The sequence below is a fragment of the Protopterus annectens genome, chromosome 9.part0 (assembly GCF_019279795.1).
Source record: "Protopterus annectens isolate FY-2018-M chromosome 9.part0, PAN1.0, whole genome shotgun sequence".
In the NCBI taxonomy this organism is placed as follows: domain Eukaryota; kingdom Metazoa; phylum Chordata; order Ceratodontiformes; family Protopteridae; genus Protopterus; species Protopterus annectens.
The window spans coordinates 1,072,530,167-1,072,552,216 of record NC_056743.1 but is presented as its reverse complement, the minus strand read 5'-3'; the positions used below and the strand labels follow the sequence as shown (position 1 = coordinate 1,072,552,216).

Genomic DNA, 22,050 nt, shown 5'->3' with positions numbered 1-22,050 from the left:
TCATCGCAACATTTACAGTTATAGCAAGGAAATGTCCCGTGTCTCTTATTTCATGTCTTATTTCAATGATGTCTTTATAACATAATCTTTGTTTAAGGTCAGAGCATGTTCGATATGAAAAAGATGGATTGTCGCTCACTATTTTTAAAATCTCAGGCATCGTTCTAAGGATACCCCAATTATTCTTAATTATATTCCTAATACCTTTCGATCTTCTATTATAAGTGGTAGTATATCGCATATGTCTATTTATAATTTTATCACTCCTACTACTATTACTAAATCGTAAATAGCATTCAGAGAAATGGGGTCTCGCCTCCCTACCTCTCTTACAACCTCTTCAATTATTTGTTATAACATTCCATCATCATATCCACACTGTTTTAATTCTGTGGTCATTCTATTCAACTCAGAGTAGAAATTCTCTTCTGTGTTCAACTGGCTAGCCCTTAAAATGTGCCCTTTTACTGCAGCTTTAAATGTATGTCTTGCATGCATGCTGTGCCTGTGGACATAGCGGTTAGTGTGTACCTCTTTCTTATGAACAGACGTATCAATATTATCAGTGTGCTTAGTTAAGCATACATCTAAATAAGTAATATTAATATTAGAAAATAGCACTGTGAATTTCAAAAAGTCAGTGGTGGAATTCAGAAAATCCACAAATATGTACAACTCTTCATCAGTACCACCCCATAAAAGGAACATGTCTAGAAAGTATTTAAAAAACAAGACATTACCCCCAAACATATGTGAAACATTATAGATGAAATCTTCCTCCCAGTGCAATATTATAATGTTGGCATATGTGTTAGCCATCGGGGTGCCCACGGCTACCCCATTTTTCTGTAAATAAACATGATCATTAAATATAAATACATTATTAGCCAACAGCAATTCAGCAAGTTCACGTTTCCACATTTCTAGCAGGCTTGTCAGTATTTCTGCATAAAAGGTTTCTGTTTTTAATACTGCTGTAGACACAACCCCCACATAAGAGGTGCAAAACATGTTTCCCCATGCTGAAACACTTTATCTACACCTTGTAAAGTTCTGAACAATCGTTATTTATCAAACTGTCATCGTGGTGAACTGTCATGAATTCAAATAATGCAGTTGAACACACAATACAAGCTCACTGTACAGCTGTGAGATACGGTGAGAACAGATGTCAGCTGGAATAAAACATTAGAAAATGTGATACATTTTTTTTTTTAACATAAAGGAAGATAAAGCCCCAAAACAACCTTCCAAGCAACTGGAAAAGTTTAGATCAACATATGAATCAGATGGAGGATGAGAAAGACGGAATTAGGTACAGAAAGGAAACAGAAAGGGATACACTAGTCAGGTCACTGCTTTCCTTCCACTAAAGAATCAAAATGTTAATTTCTAACAGAAAATGTTATTTGTTCAATTATTAATAAACATGTACATTACAAAACACATAAACCTGTCTTTCTACACTACCTCTAAGTATACATTTTCTCCAGGTTTTGTGATTATGTGACTATGCTTCAAAGACCAGCTGCCTATATGAATAACAGATACACTAAGATAATGAATGAATGAGAGACACCACAACATTTCATATCTCCAGTGCGGAGTACACCCAAACAAAAACAGTGGCAAAAGTGTTATGTACAAGCATGCATATACATAAAAAAATTAAATGACTAAATAGTATTTATTTATTTATATAAATATTTCTAACATTAACCTCTGATGGTGATCATATCGATGATGCTTAGGATCGTATTCTCCACCCACATCTACAACCACATCACATGTGGCAAGGAGTTTTGGGTCTCGTGTCCGTACAGTTTCAGCACCCTGAGCAGACAAAGAACAAAGTCAAAATAAGGGTTAAAAAAAAAAAAATGTTAACATGGTTAGTTATCTAAATAAAACAATACTTTCTAAGATGATTGAGAATAAGAAAGTTTTTTTTTAACAGTGACACACCAAATAGGTTTCACCAGTTCTTCAGTGAGCAGTAATCTGCCAGTTCATCTTCAGCCTTTCTGCAATTAGAGCACTCTTCCTTGCAAATGAATCATCCACTTGTTAAGCCTATTGATACACTGTAGATGTGCCATTAGCTTGAAAGTTTAGAAAATGTTCCATACTCAAACCCCACTACATTTTAGCAGTTCTGGTGCTACTCAGAGAAGCTGCATATAAACTGGCATGAATAAAGAAAGCATCAGCAATGCCCCTGGGCTAATCTATCGTCACTTTAGCTTTACTCAATGTATTTCTTGCTTCATCGCCAATACCGCTACGCATTTACATTCCTCAGTGATTCAGTATTTTAACATGGTAATTATAAGCATGCATAAAAGCACAATCGACTATTATCGGGTCAGTCAAAGAAAAGAAGTAACCACAAAGTTTGCAAATAATAAAATCCAACCAGATACTGATTAATTTCAACAGAATCTATTGTCCATCAAAAGTAAAACATACGTTCCCTACCAGCCTACTTTCAATTTTAATGTTTAAGCTAAGGCTTTTCCGGTGAACCTTCAAAACAACCTCAACAATACCTGAAGGATTCAAGCTGACATTTGTTACACATATAGACCAGTATATTGCTTTCATGGAACTTTGGAATTCCAAAGCTGCTGTGTGTATATGTGTGTGTGTGTGTATATATGTATATATATATATATATATATATATATATATATATATATATATATACATACACGATGATACAGGTATATATATACACGATGATACAGGTGAAATAAACAGTCTCAACAAACTGCAGTTAAGAAGAAATGACAAGGGGGTTCCAAGAAGAATAGAATTTTGGAAACTCCCAAAACCAAGGACAGTCCAAGAGTCAGAATAACAATTAAGAGACTTTTTTCCTCCCTGAATCTTCACTTTTCTCTTTCACAACAGATAGTTTCAGACAAATGGGTTCTAAAGATCATTCATTTGAGGTTACAGATGGCAGTGGGAGGAAATTTCTCCTTTCCAGTGGGAATTCCTCGTCCTCCAGACCAGACTGTTATCTCCACTTGTCCTCCATCACATGTTGTCCCAAGAAGTGATAGAGTCAGTTCCTCCTGCCCACTTGGGAAAAGAGTTCTGTAATGCTTGGAGACCAGTTCAAGATCTTTCTTCCCTAAACCTGTACCTCTTCTTCCTCATTCATGTTTCCTAGTAACATTAGCTCTAACAGATGCTCATCCCTAGTGTGTGTGTGTGTGTGTGTGTGTGTGTGTGTGTGTGTGTGTGTGTGTGTGTGTGTGTGTGTGTGTGTGTCCTGATCACATCTTCATAGGACTGTGTTTCGGTAATGTCAACCACACATCACAGTTTAAAGAGCTTTTTTTCCCCACAGGAAAAAGAAAACTCTACAGCTAGATCTATTTCCAGGATTTTCCACTCAAACTTCAGCCATTGCGTGAGAATACCTCAGGATTTTGGGTCTCATGGCTTCTATGATTCTTGTGATACCCTTGGCAAGACTCTACATGAGAAAGACAAAAGTGCTATATGAAGTCTCTTTGGCCCCAGCAGCAACACTCTATCATTGTAAGTGCCACTGCTGGGGTCTGTCAGAAGACAAATCACTTGTAGACAACACCTTCCTCTAAATATAGGTCCTCATTTCTCCCTCCCTGTTCCAAAGCAGGCAGGCACTACAGACACCTCAGACTTTGCTTGAGGAGCAGTTCCAGGAGGATAAATGTGCAAAGTGTGTGTAGGACCAAGAACAGATGCAAGCACATAAATATGAAAGAGATGCTTGCCCTGATCAAGGCTTTCAAATCTCTGAATCATCTTTGGACCCCAGAATCTCTTCAAGTTGTTACGGACAATACCACAGTCATATGGTACATCAACAAGCAAGAGGGAACCAGGTCATACCCCCTTTGGAGTCTAGACATGTTAGCTTGGGATATAGTTTCAAAGCACAATCTCACTCTACAAGCATCTTACATTCCACCAGAGCAAAACTGTGGGGCAGATAAGCTGAACAGGACAAGGACAAATCTTCATGAATGTGAAACTAATCAGAGGGTTTTGCAAGATTTGATCCATCTGTGGTGAGTTCCTCAAATAGACCTCTTCACCTTCTTTCTGAACAATCAGTTGGCAAGATTCTGCTCCAGGACTCCATGCAAAAAGGCCTGAAAGACAGATTCCTGTCCAAGGAAAAAAAAAGAAAAAGCATGTTCCTGTATGCTTTTCCACCCTTTCCACTAATATCTAGGGTACTAGTGAAAATTCAGAAGGAATCCTGTTAAATTAAAGTTCTACTACACTATTCAGGTAAACAGTATCAAAATCCAGTAGCACCACCAAAGAACGCTCCAGTACACAAATTAGAAGAAAACGAAAAAGGAGCGTAACACCACAGACATACAACTGGAACTTTAATACAACAAAAACAAGAACAGGATAAGCGCTTTCGGCGTGTGCCTTCCTCAGATCCTGAAAACAATTCCTACACACAACTACTTCAGAACCAGCTAACCGATCTAGTTAAAAGGCAATTAAAAATGAGGCAATGAAACATAGCAACACCTACTCCCCATTTGCATAGTGCACTTGTAACAAAAACATGTTTTAAATGACTTAGATCCAAGCTTAGAACAAAACTACATTTTGTTAAAGACAATAAAAACACTGCTGTCATGACCATTACACAGCTTGTAAATCTGTTAAAAACTCAGAGCTCATAATGTTAACATAGGTTCACAGCCTGATATACAAAAAACAAACAACTATTGTCATTGCATAGAAGTCTGGTGAACACTCAGAATTCATATTATGAACAAAGTAGACACAAAACTCGTCCATTAATAGCAGAATACACTACAACTCCAAACTTAAAAGATGTCATGTTCACATCTCTAAAAGAATTGAAAGCATGCAAAACACCTGTTCTATAGAAAGTATATAGAAGGAATATTACAGAGCTGACATCTGTAACAAAGACGGATAGAAAGCAAAAAATGATAAATATATAATGTGCTTCCTTAATGGCAAAAAGTCAATCTTCGTTCCTTCAAGAACGGTTTAAGTGGGGGGCATGGCCAAGGATGAACACAGGATAGCAGCACATTTCTTCAGCTCCACCAATTTCATTACACTGACAGGAATTAATTACTTAAAAAATAATTTTTGAAGTAATTTTCTTTCTAAATATGTTTGTTTTATATAGTTCTTGAACTATATCTAAAAAAGAAAGGAAATCTTAATAATATTCCTGTCAGAAATTACTTTGGAAATTTTCCTGTCAGTTTATCAGTCTGAAATGAGTTCCAGTAAGACAAATTCTCAAGACTCCAGCATCAAGAAAGAACTTCAGTCTCTGATAATTATAGTCCAGCAACTTACTGCTAAGATGGATAAAATGGATACTAAAATAGACACTTTCATAGAAAAAACTACAAAACAAATAGACTTGTTACATATGGACCTGCAACAACAGAAGATCCAGATGACAGGCATAGAAGAAGCTGTGAATGACATGGAAAATAGAATACAAGAAGAGGAAATCAACATTGAGTTTCTGCTGAAACAAAATACACATTTACAAAGCTGGATGACCTGGAAAATAGATCTAGGCGCAATAACATTAGGATTTTTGGACTGCCAGAAAATATTGAAGGTAACAATATTACTTCTTTTTTAACAACATGGCTCCCTAAAACTTTAGATTTACCAGAAGCATTCGCTTTTGGTATTGAAAGAGCACATAGATCTATAGCTAATACTAACTCAAACAAAAACTATCCTAGATCAGTTATAGTTAGATTTCTATCATCTTTTGATAAAGAGATGGTTCTTAAATCTGCTTGGGCTAAAGCTCCTGTTAAGATTAATGAAACAACTGTGCTTTGACAATGACTATTCTTCCATGGTATTAGCTAAAAGAAAAGTTTTTCTGCCACTAATAAGGGAGCTTAAAAAAGCACAGTTTAAAACATACCTTCTGTTTCCTGCCAAGCTTAAAATCTTCCTTCCTGATGGTCCTAAAATTTTCGATGACTTAGACTCTGCTTTACTGTTTATCAATAAATAAGATTTTGGAAAAAATAGAAGAAATGGAATGGGCTAGTCCTTCGTTAAAGAGACTGGCAACTGAAAATTCGTGGAAGACTTCAGAGAAGAAGAAGAGACTAAAAAACAAATGATTTGTACTATGTTTTTTTTTCTCTCTCATCATTTTATTTTATTATTAATCTTTTTAAATATAGTTCCTGCATTTCCAAGAAGCAACAAATATTTTGAAAAAGATTTAATCAAAGTTATTCTCTGTGTGCAAAGAAATGTTTTGTTTCATAACTAGTCAAAATATCTGGAGATTTAATGGCAAGCTGTGATTAAACTTGTTTCTCTTTCTGAAGAGGAAAAATAAGGTCAGTAATTTGATACATTTTTTTTTTCCTTTAAAAGTTTATATGTTCTTCAAATGCTATTCCTAATTATACTTTCTTGATTACACTGCTTATGCTTGTTTGTAAATAATCTGTCATGCTTTAACTAATAATAATTGGAACTAAATAATAGTAAATAATATGTTTTATTTTTAACTCTATTAATATAAACAGTAAGTAGCATTCTATTGTATATACTTCTTATAGCTTTCTCTTACATTTTTTATTTCTGCCTTACACCCTTTTACTTTCTACTCTCTTTTCTTTTCTTTATTAATATATAGAAATGCTTTTGATCATATAGACACAATAAATAATAAGATTTGCATAGGAGTTGAGTTGGGACAAAAATGTTGAGTTTTGTTACTTATTAATAATTTTGGGCTTGATTTCACTTACATAGAGTCTGTAATAACCTGTAGAATGCATTGCGAAGGTTTTGTCATGTTTAGATGCATTTACACTGCTAAATGAATGTTTGTCACTAGTTTTTAATAAGTTTCCCGCCAAAATGTTAAGAGAGACAATCTGGGATATGGGCTGTCTCATGCACAGTGTCCATGAGCTACTTCAAAAGCTTCAACTCTCAGAATTCTCACAGAGAAGCTGAAAGCAGCTGGTCTCACCTTTGACCTAGATATCACACTGACCCATCACAGATACAGGAATAGCAGATTAATAATATGTGTTAAAAACCTATGTCCCAAACATATACATTACTATAACTCATTTAATTCATCTGATTGACAAGCATAAATAATTTTATAACTCTATACTGGAAGAAATTGTCATGTGATATATTTCAAAGCAGTAGTATAGCATGTTTGTAAAATCTGGTTACTAAAATGTGTTTGCTGTGCATTATTTTGTATAAAGCAGACAGATTTATTGAAGGGACAGCAATGTAAGATGGTGCTCAGTAAAGATACAACTCAGTGAGATCAGATATATATATATATATATATGTATGTGTGTGTGTGTGTGTGTGTGTGTGTGTGTATGTGTGTGTGTGTGTGTGTGTGTGTGTGTGTGTGTGTGTGTGTGTGTGTGTGTGTGTGTGTGTATGTCTGTGTGTATGTGTGTGCGTGTATATGTATATATATATATATATATATATATATTTATATATATATATATATATATGTATGTGTGTATGTATGTATATATATATAAATATATATGTGTGTGTGTGTGTGTGTGTGTGTAGATATGTATATAAATGTTTCTGAGAATCTGCTTAACTATGAAGTATGATTTATAACAATTTCTATGAATACAATATTTTATTCTATTGGCAATAATGAGTTTGAGTAAATGCTCATATACAAGCAATTCAAGGTTTTTTTGGAAGCTGTTAACTGTATTTACATGACAGAAAATAGATGCATCCTAATATATGTAATGTCTGAATCATATTAGCCAAAGTTTTTGATTTAAATGAATGTTAGAACTTATTTTTCTCTCCTCTTGATTTCTAACATCAAGATTATTTGAATGCTATTTGAATACAAGTGTTTTATATTACATGGATGTATATAGTAGTATGAACAGTTTAAAAAAAAAAAAAAAAAAAAGGTTTATTTTAGTTTATATGATGCTGTTTTACCAAATGTGCAGTCTTGTCTTGCTAGATAATTGAATTGAAAACTGTTAACTTCAGTTAAATATAACTAGTATTAAATTGATAAGGTGGTAGCTGACGACTGCTGCTTAGGGTAGGGGTTAACTTGAGTGGTAAATACTACTCTAAGTTGGAGTTTACAACTCCAGGCTGGATGCAAGGTTTAATCCTTACATTATTTTCACTTGTTCATTGTTATTTGTATATAGTTTTGACATCCACAATATATTTTGTACATTCATTGTCACTACAAACAAAATTGAATTCTATACGAAATCCCATAAGAGATTCAATAAATACAGTTATATTTAAAGGTACACCTAAAGGAGGAGATGTAACATTACTTATCTTGTTATTTGTTATTTTGATCATAAGATTCTTAAGTTTTAAAAATGCCAAATGACATCTTTAAAAGGAATTTTTTTAAACATTAATGGATTGAATAATCCATGTAAAAGGGCAAGCCTAATAAGATACATTAATTTACACAAGGCCAACTTAGTCTTCCTACAAGAATCCCATCTCTTGAAAAAAAGATATTGATAAACTAGCCACAAACAAACATACAGTATTGGTTAGTTCAGAGCACACTCAGAAAAAAGAGGAGTGGCTATTTTATGGAATAAAAGTATGCCCATTCCTAAAACCATTAAGTCTTATCAGGATGACAAAGGAATGTTTTGTATGGTTACAATACAAATTAATGGGAAGACTTACACTTTAATTAATGTATATTGGATACCTGGAATTGGTATTAATACAGTGAAACATCATCTTGATAAGATCATATCATTCTCTATAGGAGATATTATTTTAGCTGGTGACTTTAATTGTATACTACATGAAAGTGATACTACCACTATAGGAAAGAGAAGAATTACATCTAATACAAAACATTTAAAGGATTTTGCTAATTCTTATCATTTGAATGATATTAATAATCAGATAGATTCAAAATCATTACCATACACCTTTTTTTCTAACAGATACAAAACTTATTTAAAAATAGATAGGGTCTTTATTTCTAACCAGATGGTAACAGATTTAATTAATTCCAAAATAATTTCATGTCCTATATCTGATCATAATTCAATTGTTTTTGAATTCATGATAAAACTACTCATAATGTTCAGATCAAAAGGATACCAGCATACTTAACTCAACTAAAAGACTATAAAGAATATATACTTTCAGAAGTAAAACATTTTTTAGACATAAATAACACTCCTGAAGTCTCCATTGTTTATGTTTGGGATGCCTTAAAATCATATCTATATGGACAAAGTATCAGATGGTATAATAATAAAAGGAAATCTTGGGATAAGGAATTGTTAGATATTCAAAGTAAATTAGACTCTTATAAACATAATAATAAAGAAAATATTATGGACAAGAAAGTTATTGAAGAAATAAACTAAATGAGAAATACAAAGAAATTTTAACTCATAAAGTTAAAATAACTTTAGAGAAATACAAGTTTTTGTCTTATTCAATAAGCCCCAAATATTTACATAGACTTAAAAATAAAACAAAAGGTTGAATAAACAAAACCATATCAAAGAAATCTTTTCTCTAAGGAAAAAGAAGAATGTTTCTAGTATACCAGAAATACTACATGAATTTAGAAATCACTTTCACAAAATTAACCATAATAATATTAACATGGAACCTAAAGATAAAATAAAGGAGTTTATAACCACAAATATGAATAAAAAGCTTAATAAACAACAGATTAAACTATTGGACAAGAGTATTTCATATACAGAAGTTATTACACAAATAAATAAGCTTAAATCAAACAAAGCACCGGGTAATGATGGTATTATACCAGAGATATATAAAATCCTTTCTAAAAATACATATTCATTAATACATAAGGTTTTTATTTTGGCCCAAACTGAGTTAATAACCCCCCCCCATCTTGGCAATATACATTTATTTCGCCAATTTTAAAACCTAATAAAGATCCAACTAGATGTTCTTCATATCGGCCCATCTCATTACTTAATGTTGATTATAAAATGTTTATGAATATCTTTGCTGATAGATTGAAGACAATCATTCCCGGCATTATAGATATAGATCAGACAGGCTTCATTGTAAATAGAAATACTTTTGATAATATAAGAAGAACTTTAACATTAATAGATTTTGCAAATAGGAAAAAGAAAGATTTAACACTTATTAGTCTTGATATAAGTTCAGCATTTGATTCAGTAAGTTGGGACTATCTGTTTATCTTAATGAAGTGCACAAACTTTTCGGATGCATTTGTAAATCTAATTGAACATTTATACAAAGGAACGTTGGCTTATATTAAGGTAGGAACATATGTTTCACAAAAAATACCCATTCTTAAAGGTACAAAACAAGGATGTCCACTTTCTCCACTATTATTCACTTTAGTAATGGAGCCTTGGGCTAATTTGATCAGAAACAGTACTGACATAGAGGGTTTGGAATAGATGAAAATACATCCAAAATTCAACTTTTTGCAGATGATGTTCTAATTACATCAGCAGGATCTAATTCTTCTATACAGTCTCTATTTGACAACATGATGAATTTTAAAAGTATTTCTGATTTAATATTCAATGAAGAAAAAACTAAAATACTACCTATATATACACGAAAAAATATTCTCATTAGTGATTTTACTAAATATATACCCAATTCAGGTCAGATAACTTATTTAGGTATAATACTATCTAAAGATATTAAATCTATTATATATAATAATTATAATACCTGTTTTCTTAATATACAAAATCTTTTTAATACCTGGAATAATATGTTTTTTACTATGGAGGAGAGACTTACAATTATTAAAATGATAATATTCCCCAAGATTTTATACTTAATACAATCAATAATACTTCCACCTACAAAAATAATTATCAAGAAACTGAACACACTAATGTTAAATTTCTTATGGGCACCTAATAGACCTAGGATTGCATTAAAGAAACATACTAATAGCTGGTCTCAAGGGGGTATTTCTTTTCCAGACTTTAATTTATATACTATCTCTTCTATTGTAAAAGTTATTACTTTATTAATAAATCAATCATATGTCACAAAATGGAAAGATTATTGGGAGCTAATTAGTATACACTTCATGAAAATCTCCTTAACACATAAAAATATGATTGTAAATAACTCCATGTTATGGTTACTAAAGGAATTTTGTACTTCACCTATTACACCTAAACATATGGTTTGTTACCCATTAAATATTATTATTAGTTATCGTAACTTTATATTCATGCACCCTAAGTATAGGGAATGGAATTTTATTGTATTTCCTATAATGTATACTCAGGGTATGCTTTTGTCATCTACTTCTGAAGGAACTCATTTAGCTATAGATAATGATCTAAAGTACTGGTATCAGTTGATATCTGATAATAAAGTTAAAAATCTAGATTTCTTAAAACAAGAATTTGATCTAAGAGAAACTTGCTGGTTAGAGGTTCAGACCTTTAGACAACATCTCATTAATAAAATAGATTTAATGTATATAACTGTTAAAGAATCTATTCTAACACTGATTGATTACTTGATATTAAATTTACAACATAAAGTTTTTGATAAAGGTAAACTTTCATACATACATAAAGTTATCAGACAAGAAACTTTTTACAGTGTAGATTCATACTGGAATTATTTCACTTCTATTAATGGGGACCCACCAAATCAACAAGATAAACAATATATATTGGAATCTGCTTATAGAACTACGTCTTCCATTGTCTGGAGACTTTATACATGGAAATTTTTACATAGATCTTTTATACACCTTTGATGATGAATAAAATAAATAATAAAGATAATCTATGTAAGAGATGTAATGTAGAAATTAATGCTGACTGGGCTCATATGTTTTATGACTGTATAAAATTGAAAGAATACTGGAAGTCAATTAATGAATTTTTGCAGGCTCTTTTTACAGATAATTTCATTATTTCTAAATCTCTTATATTATTCAACACACCTGTACCTCAAAGTGTTAAAAAGGTTAAGCTTCCCTTGTTATGGTCTATTCTAGCAGTGGCTAGGAAAATAATAACTAGAAATTGGATTTCAGATACACATGCTCAATGAATTTAAAAATGTTATGAATATAGTGTGCCATATGGAAATAAACACAATTAGGACTAGAACAAATAGAAAAACATCTTATTTTACTGTATGGGATAATTTACAAAATTTGTTAAAAAAATTTTAATTTCAATAGCATGGTATTTTAGTTTAATTAATTGATCTGATTGTAGTGGATGTCTTTGTAAATACTTTAGTTGTTTTGTTGAATATTATAATAATAACAATTTTTAATTACTTGTATAAAATTGTTATGATATTTCTCTTATGTGTTAAAACAATAAACCTGTTTTGAAAAAAAAAAAAAGAACGGTTTAAGTGGAACAACACCATTAAGCCCTGGGAAACAATCAGCCCTTAAGTCCATTATCCATTTAGATTCTTCCATTTCCGTATGATTTGTTACATCCCCCTTTCTTATAGTTGGACGAACCATTGCAAGGACCATAAATCTAAATTTATGGGTGACATTATCTCGAATATGAACATACAACGCATTCGTAACAACCTTAATGCATATCTATTGTCGGATATTAACGCAGGCCAGTATTTTTTGATAATTTCACATATTGTAGAATTATCACTACTGTAAGTAAGGCTGACCCTCATGGTCCCCTGCCCTGCATTAGGAAGTATTTTATCGTCTTTCATCACTTCACTTGTCATTCCATTAATATACTGTTTAGAGTAGTAAGGTCTACCATTGTTCATTCTCAGATCTCTTGCACAATCTATTGTTATTCCTTCTCTGGCTGTCCTATAACCACGATCCTTGAAACCTTGTAACAGTTTATTGTTTTCCATGAAAAAAGTATCATCCTGAGTACAAAGCCTGGACACTCGAGTGACTTGGTTGTCAATCACATTGTGGAAAATATGTCTCTGGTGCATACTGGAAAAATGCACCATATGATTCCTCCACATAGGTTTCCGATACAGCACAGTATTTATCCCTTCAATAGGATCTTGACATCCAGAAATTCAATATCTGTTCTGGACATCTTAACATCGAATTTTAGAAACAAAGTAGTCTGTATTAAAAAATCCACAAAATTTTGGACTTCTTCCTCACTTCCAGCCCATAGAATCATAATGTCATCCACAAATCTGTTATAGAGGAGCACATTCCCTTTCCATTGGAAGTTTACATTCAGTGCCCATAGCTCTTCCCACCAGGCCAGCAGGAGATTAGCATAGTTATTCGCGCAGGGGGTACCCATACTTACCTCCCCAGTTGTTTGTACTGGACTGGTCTCGCCACTGTTAAGGTTAAAGTTGCACTACACTATTCAGGTAGTCTGTACCTTTACTCAGTGAAGACACTTACACAGTTCTGCTGTTACAACATTCATTTTACTGCACACGAGGTTGACATCTAGTTTAACAATGAAAGGTATACACATCAAAACGTACTTCATCTTAGAATAATCAAAGTCTCTCATACAAAAGAAAAATTCCCAATCTTTATAGGGTCTTTTCTGCCTGCATCAGCAGTTTTGGGAATTTGCCAGAATAATAAGTCTTTCCTCTCAAGCTGGTCTGCTGACAGTTTGTTTTCCATATCTTAAACATTCTGTTCCTGAAGAATAACTCCTTTCGTCCTTGACCTATCTTGCGTATCATATTGACAAGACACAGCTGCATCTGAGTTCGTCTTCACCTGCTTGTAGATAATAAATTTCACAAAGTGCATAGTTTATAATATTTTATTTCTGATTCTTATTAACAATGAATGCGAAGCTATATGTTTTTGCCAAGTTAGTTAACTGCGTGCAATGTACACACTGAAATGCAGAACATTTATTTTACATTTTCAGAAAAAAAGCCACTGAAGTCCATTTTTTAACCTGTTCTTTACTCTCACAAATTCTCCAAGATAATTGTAATAACTCCCTTCTGGTCCAAACAACTGTGGTTCTCCCCTCTTTTGGAAATGGTCAGTGGAAATTACCACAAGCTTCCTCACAGAAAGGATCTACTCACATGAGAACACAGGTGCCTTGTACACCCAGACACCAATGAACTTTGACTGACTGCCTGGATGATAGGATCTTAGTTCCATTTAGGCACCTGTTGACTGAGGGCATGCATCAGGTACTAATGGAGCCAAAAACCTGCCTATATTAAATTGTGCATGAGCAAATGGAAAAACGTTTTCTATTTGGTGCCAACAACATAATCAGTAACCATTCGGGGTTGGTTGTTCTCTGGCTTTACAACATATGTCAGAATTACTATTATGTGGCCTTTCTTACTCCTCTATCAAAGAACATTTATCGTCCATTTCAGCATGTCTGCTCATGGATCCTCCTTTTTCATGGCAGTCTCATATATGAGAAAAGATTTTTGAAAGGGGTTTTGCATGAGCGGCCTCCATGAAAACCAATCCTCCTTGGTATCTTAATTTTGTGTTAGAGAAGCTAACACTTGCTCCAACCTGAACCAGATAACATGGCTGATTTGAGGTTCTTAACTGGGAAAACAGTTTTATTAACTACTCTGACCTCTGCAAGAAGAGTATCTGAGTTGCAAGCTCTTATGGTGAGCCAACCCCATGTCATTTTCCACAGGGATAGGGCTTCTTTGAGAACTAATCCTCCTTTTATGTCTAAAGTGGTATCAAAAAGTACTTTAAGCCAAACTATTCATACTCCTGTTTTCTATGCTGAACCTAAAAATGAGAGATAAAGGATATTCCATCCCTTTTATGTCCACAGACAACTTAGGTACTATCTTGACAGAATTAAATCTTTCAGATCTTCAGATCAAGTGTTCATTTCTTGAGAAGTCAGGAAGAAGGGAAAACCTGTGTCATAACAGACTATTTCCAAATGGTTATCTAAGGCTATTACTTTTTGTTATACTCAGCATAACTAAACTATTCCAGACAGGGTCAAGGTCCACTCTACCAGGGCCTTTGGGTTCATCTGTGGCCTTTTGGAAAGAGTTGTATTCTAAAAGTATTCTAGATGCTGCTACTTGGTCCTCTGCACATACCTTTACAAAACAGTATAAGCCTGATTCCTTTTCTAGGTCCAGGTCAGTATTTACTAGTACCATTCTCCAGGGGCTCCTGGCCTCCTCTTCTTCTTCTTCTTCCACCTCTGAAATGTAGAAAGCTAGGGTAATCCATCCATGTAGCCTAGGCTACTTCAATGTGATGACTATAGTAAATCTATGTAAGTAAACTTACCATAACAAACATTTGAATGATCACTGTTACAGTAGTCACTCCTTCCCTCCCACCACCCCCTTGTTTTTGGTGTTTTTTTATGCCAGGGTGTGGTGGCGATTTTTTTTTTTTTTTTTTTTTGCTGGTAGTGTTACCCTTTTGGGGCTCAGTCTCCCTCTATCTGTTGGCAAGAAAGAGCTGAAGGGCTTGGCACACACTTGTCTTTTATTCAGCTCAGCTTCAACTTCCTGACCGTTTAGGCACATGGAAGGTGCCTTGAAGCTTTGGAAGCTGGCCAACTCGTATATCCTTGGCAGGATAAAACCTGTATAGCTAAGGTTACTGCAGCAGTGATCATTCAAACACCTACTGTCACGGTAAGTTTGCTTGTAAAACTGTACTGTATGAATATACGCTGACTTGGCAAAAACAATAAGGAATAATACCATTTTCAAGCTTTGCAAAAATATTGCACTGTCTAGCAAAGTCACAGACCGCAAAATGTGAGGGAAAACAATCTTACAATATAAGCAAAAGATGTATGTTTGTCAAGATTTAATTTCTTTTTTTTTCTGCAATTTTAGTCATAATAAAATATTTGACCACAGAGGGAAATTGGCACACAGGGTTAGGCATGTTGGAATGGCAAAGTGAGTTGAAATGTGTGGTGTGATTACTTAGCCACCGTCATTAATGCAGATCCCTTTAGAAGATGCAGTTTGAGTTCAAGTTTAAAATTTTCAAGAGCTTCCTGCTGGCTGACGTTTGCAGGCAAGTGATTCCAAATGGCCGGTCTTTATGAAGGCCTGTTCTCCTGTAGTGGTTTTGAATTTGAGTAAAAAAAAGGGGGGGGTCAGATTATTGTCTGAGTTGTCACTAAGTAAGTATTTTATACAATTATGTGCTAAGGAGGAAGATGAGTCTGTTAGCAACTGGTAGCCAATTAAAGGCTATGAGTAGCTGACAGTATTAGGTGTGGTTGCCAGCTAGCATGACAAACCTACAGACGTTGTTTACAGCTGTTTGTGTGTATTTGTGCTGCAGTGTAGTAAAACGAGGGTAGGCCATACAACACTTTGGGAAATAGGATGTTTTTTCTAAGGAAAGGAGGGCAGAAGGAGTAAGCAAGTGGAAAATTTTGTAGACTTTGTAGCAGAGCTTTAAGTGTGAGAGTGTTTCATATTAAGGACTAGGTAAGCGTGTTTAACAAAGTTAGGTGCTGGCTCTAAAGCCATGTCCTGGTATTCTAACTTGGGGACTAAAGGTAGGATATTGCTTTTGCTGTCAGTAATAACACTTGATGGGAGTCTGGCTAGTTTCTGTGCAGAAACAAGGATCATTATGATAGATTCTATTGTGCACATCACTAGTCTGTTGTTGAGGGTCCAGTTGGCTAGGACACTGAAACTCTTTTGCAATTTGCTTTGTAGTATGGTAGGGTCTTTGCTTGATTAAAAGAGGAAAGATCTTCTGCATGTAGGATTATTTTCTTGTCTGGTAGATCAGAGGATAAGACAGTTATAAAGAAAGTGAATAGCAGAGGACTCGATACTGAGCCCTATGAGATGCTCCCTATTGATATGTTGGCATTTGAAATGCACAGTGCCAACATGCCGAACAAAAAACATACTGAAAACCAAGGAAAAGACAAGAGTTCCTCTCCTTTAAAGTTTTTTTCCCATGGGTAGATAAGCCCTCATGTTCCCCCTGATGTGAGGGGCAAGCCCCACACACCCCCAAACTTAGACAGACCAACTCAGAGATTTCCATACTTCAGAGAAGCGGGAATATCCCAAGAAATGGCCATCTTAGACTTAGTATATTAAGTCCATTTTTGGCCATTCAGTCTCAGTGTTTTAGGACTCGTATCAGGGTCCTGAAATTTTACATGGTTATCCTGTGAGACACCTGTGTTTAGGAAACTGATACTGAATAGGGAATCGATAGAAAGTATTATTAAAGTTCTGTTTGTAATGTAGCGGTTGAGCTAATGTAACTTTGGGATACCCAAGTTAAGTCTGTTAGCCATACTTATGAGGATGCAATAGGATGTAATGGCTGACTGTTTCAAATTCTCTATAAAGGTCAGTGACTAGATCAACAGTGTTGTTAAGGATGGTTTCAGTGGCTGTATATAATGTATTCTTAGTGCTAATGAATTCATGACATGCGTCATATAAGAGACCATATTTGTTCATATAAACAACGGTTTGCAGAATAGTTTTTCAAACACAGTAAATGCATTCTTTCTTGCATCCCTGAAATATAGGTAATAATACTCAGAAGATAGTTTATTTTTCTCAAGTCTCTTTACTTATATCCAAAATTCTTATGGGCTCTCTTGCATACAGCAGTTCAAACAGATTAAAGAAAGTACAGAATGTGTGTGCTTCACTGACATCAGACATAATAAAGTAAAAGAAAGTCCCAGTTTTCCAACCCTTATCCATAATTTTTCTTAACACTAACTTAAAAATCAAAGTTGAGACTTCCAAGATGGCTGCACACCAATCAACAGGCTGATTTAAGCTCTCCCAGTAGAAATGTCAAATAAAAGCCTAGTGAAATTTTCAGTTTGGGAAAAATTAAGTTACTGGCTACTAATTATAATTCCTGGATGCCAGCAAAGAAGAAATTTGGAGAACTTGAAAGAAAAATGAAAATATAGACAGTATACTTTTTCTTAGGACTAAAAGTTAAAGTTTACTGAAAAAAATCTTGAAAAGTGTTCTTCTCCTTTAAACTTTTTTTTTTTGCAGATGGAAAGCCCCCCCCCCCCAACTGCACCCCTAAAGCTGTTTTTCATATATGGGAAGGAATCAGACAGAGAGAGAAAAAGAAGAAATAGCTATCTGTGTAACTAGGAGCACAGGCTGTAACATGCACTTTAGCATGGGTAACTTTAATTTTAAATTAGGTAATGCCTGCATGTGCTTGTTATCGATTTATGGGAACTGCTCCTACCTGGAGGGGGTCAAACTTAATTTGTTGAAAACATACAAAGTTTTGTAAGTTTGTTCTAAGTTAAAAGGGGATGGGGGTTCTGAAAATGTATTTAGTTTATTTTGCTTGAATGTGTTTATTTAACTAAAAATTCTTGAAAAATGTGACACAATTTCAAATGGGAGAGAAGAAAAATAACTATATAAGAAATCAGCCTGCCAATTAGTATGTGCATGTAAGCCAAACATTGAGAACACATAGTCAAACGAATTACCATGTATTGTAGATGGGAATAATAGCTTTCTATCATAATCGCTAGTCTATCCTATTTATCAGGGAATGTAAATGGCCTTAAAGATAAAGACAAAAACAAAAGGAGTATTGAACCATATTAAGAAGTGCAGGGTGCAAATAGCAATGTTGCAGAAGACACACTTGGAAAGAAACAAGCATATATATTTGACAAAAAGGAGTACAGGATAGGCATTAAGCAGAATTTCAAGGACAAAGAAAAAGGCAAGTAATGACACCAACTGCTAGAGGGGCTCTAATAGTTATAGAAGAGGGAAAAAAATAAAATGGCTTTGTGGTTTTAAGGGGCTACTGGCAGGAGAGGAGGATTACGCCGACATCTATTTTATATTCTACCACAAACTGCTGTTATAGAGCTTAAGAAATCTTTGGAAGAAATAATCAGCTTTCAGCAGGGAATATTATTTATGGGTAAGGACTGGAGCACAATTTGCAACAGTATGGATGTATAAGGGGGGACACTGTGTGGAAAATATCACAAAAAGGGTAGATTTCTAAAGAAATGTGAGAATATGTAGTAAGGAAGGTGTGAATTCAGTAGTAAGAACTCTGACATAACTCAGATTACACATATTATTCCTCAAGGTAAAATAACTGCGTGTAGATTACATAGAAATTATATTTCACAGGAGCATGTGTATTTAATTGAAGGCTTTGAAACATTCAGTAACTACTTCAGATTAATGCATCAATAAAAACTAAGATAAAGATGCAGGGTTAAAACTGACACAATGGCACTTTGCTACTTTCCTGTTAAAAAGAGGGGAATTTAAGGAAGGGTAGTGGAATGATTCGAGAGCTGTTAGGGAAGAGAGAAATTAAATGAAAATGGAGTTTAAAAAAACTAGGTAGGAATAAAAGAAAGGGACATGTGAAAGTAGTAATAGGAATTATTTTCAAGGGTTGATTGCAGAATAAGGGGAGTCTTATAGAACATGAATAGAAACTACTGCAGAGTGCTGAAAAGAAAATAAGCGAGTATTTGGATAATATGCATGAGTTTAGAAAGGTTAATGTTAAACAACTATTTTTCTGTAACAACTCCGGATCAAAAAAACTTTTAGCATAACAACTTAGACAACAGAAAGTAGAAAAGGTTGTCACTAAACTTGGGGAGCCTATGACAAGACAAATAACCAGATATCCTATAGAAGTATTAGACATACTAAACAAGAGGTATCTATCTATGTGGTTTTGTCGAGATGCGAACATTTGACAGCATTAACAGAATGATAATAATCCAGGAGGAAGCAGAATGCAAAAAACACCACAAGTGTTGGAGGATATTGATGCCAAGAAATCTTTCAATAGAGTTTGCTGGGACTTCAAGTACAGCAATGGTAGGATTTGCACTCCATGATAGAATAATATGGTTAATATGGAGGACATATGAAGGGTTAGAGGCAAGAATTAAGATGGGAGAGTTCATGTCTGACAAGCTGTGTTTAAACACAGGAACAAAGGAGGAGGTCCTCTTCCCCCTTTGTTATATTTAGAGCCATTGGCAAAGAAAATAAGGGATTCACAAATACAAGGACATAAATGGTATGGTAATCAAGAAAAGTTAAATTACAAAGGAACAACGTGAAGATGTTAGTACTGCCAAGTATGCAAACATGTCTAGAAGGTTTACGGTTTTGCTTGGAAGTGTATGCATAGGAATTTTATACCCCAAACAGATTTGAAAGAAATCTTCCTCAGGCTGTCAGTAAGTGGAGGTGTGATGGGAAAGAAAGAGGTAACTGGGAACATTGTTTTTTTGGGAAGTGCAACAAGTTGGCAGCTTTTAAAACTCACTAAAGAGTACTTTGTCAGAAATGTTGGGTGAGCAAATAGTTGTAACTAAGGAAATGACTCTTTTGAGCTCAGACACTGGATCTGAATTGCTCAGACATAATAAAGCCTTACTAACTTTTTCAAGATGCCAAAAAAAAAATCAATTACTAGAAAATGGAAATCAAAATCTAAACCAACTGTAACTGCAATTACAAAGGAGATAAAAGAAGCGGAGGTGGAATCTTTAGAAAAGGGAATGTGCAAATTACGCATACATAAATGGAACTTTTGGGAGCAATATATGCAGGATAATGTTCAGGAGGAGGAATGAGGTTTAAGAGATGACAGGAATTGATCAATTTATGCAACACAGAGTAAATGACAATGTAAAAATATATACTGCATGAAAATAATGAGAATATCACTATTATTTGTTTTCTGTTCTATTAAGGGTATACGTGGCTCCCTACTGAAATGTTGCCACTTGAAATGCCGAGTGCCAACAAGCCTTATCCTATAGTAGCTTGGACGAACAGCCTTTGATATACATTTATGACCCCAGCTCAAGTGAGCTGACAATAATCTCTGGAGTTAGATCTGACAAAGCTCTTTAAAGGCAAAAGAGCTTAGCTATTTATTTATCAATAAAGAAATTTGATTACCAAAGTTATTAAGTGCTTGATTACTCTGAAATCTCACCTGAGCTTGTCTACAATTCACGTTTTTTTTTAGGATTCTCAGCTAGCAGCTTTGTTTCTCTCAAGTACCAGTTTTCTCTGTGGTCTACTGTTATTCCTTACAGGAGGGAGACGTCTTACCCCCCCCCCCTCCAAGGCTGGAAAACTATTGTGCCTCACTACAAAGATCTGTGTTTTTATATATAAATATATTATACATAAAATATGGTTGCAGTAAACTGTGTATTTTTGCATATGTTCCTTTTCTGTGTGGAATGTGCTTGCAGTTACGCTGCTTTTTTTTTTTTTCTAAAATGCTGAAACTTTCAGATATACTGAAAGTTTCAGCATTAGGGGTGAGAGTGTGTGTTTGCAAGGACTTTGTGGGTTAGAGTTAGAATAACGGCTAGGGAAGGGGACAGATTTTTTTATTTTGTATGTAAGTGCATGTATGTGAAGTTACTTGAATGAAAATACCTCCAGGTTAGGGTTAGAGTAAAGGCAAAATTAGAGGATGGATTTAGCAGTGTGTGTGTGTGTGTGTGTGTGTGTGTGTGTGTGTGTGAGAGAGAGATGGCGTATGTCAAGCGTGTGCACATGTGTGTGAGTTTCTTGTGTTATGGTAAGGGATTTTGATGAGGTACAGTATAGACTTGGGGTTAGTGGCAGGGTTAGGGTTAGCACAAGAGTAAGGATGGAGAGGACAAAGACTTAATTCTGCATGCATCTTGTTGTACATGATGTGTACATAACTTGATTACTAGCTTACCTACAAGCTCTCTTTGTATTGTAAAAATGATTTGCACTTACCTTATGTGATTGTACTCACCCAGACTATGCCTGCAAATGGTCCAAACGCACTAACCCCAAGGTAGTTTTTACAATCTCAAAGAACAGAACATGCTTGTTTCTATAGAAAAGCTAAATATTTTCTCCCCTTCTGGGGTAGTGCAACACTACAGTAGCAGAGATGTAAAGATGAAATGTATATTACAAAACACATAAACCTGTCTTTCTACACTACCTCTAAGTATACATTTT

General features: G+C 34.4%; 1 protein-coding gene across 1 annotated transcript in view; it reads right to left on the bottom strand.

The window, feature by feature from the left end:
* MYG1 (MYG1 exonuclease) overlaps positions 1-22,050 on the bottom strand; it is a 1,051,322-nt gene that overhangs the window by 664,205 nt on the left and 365,067 nt on the right. Inside the window, exon 2 of the mRNA XM_044083894.1 lies at positions 1,721-1,833. Within this exon, the coding sequence (XP_043939829.1) occupies positions 1,721-1,833 (113 nt within the window). The remainder of the gene's footprint in view (positions 1-1,720; positions 1,834-22,050) is intronic.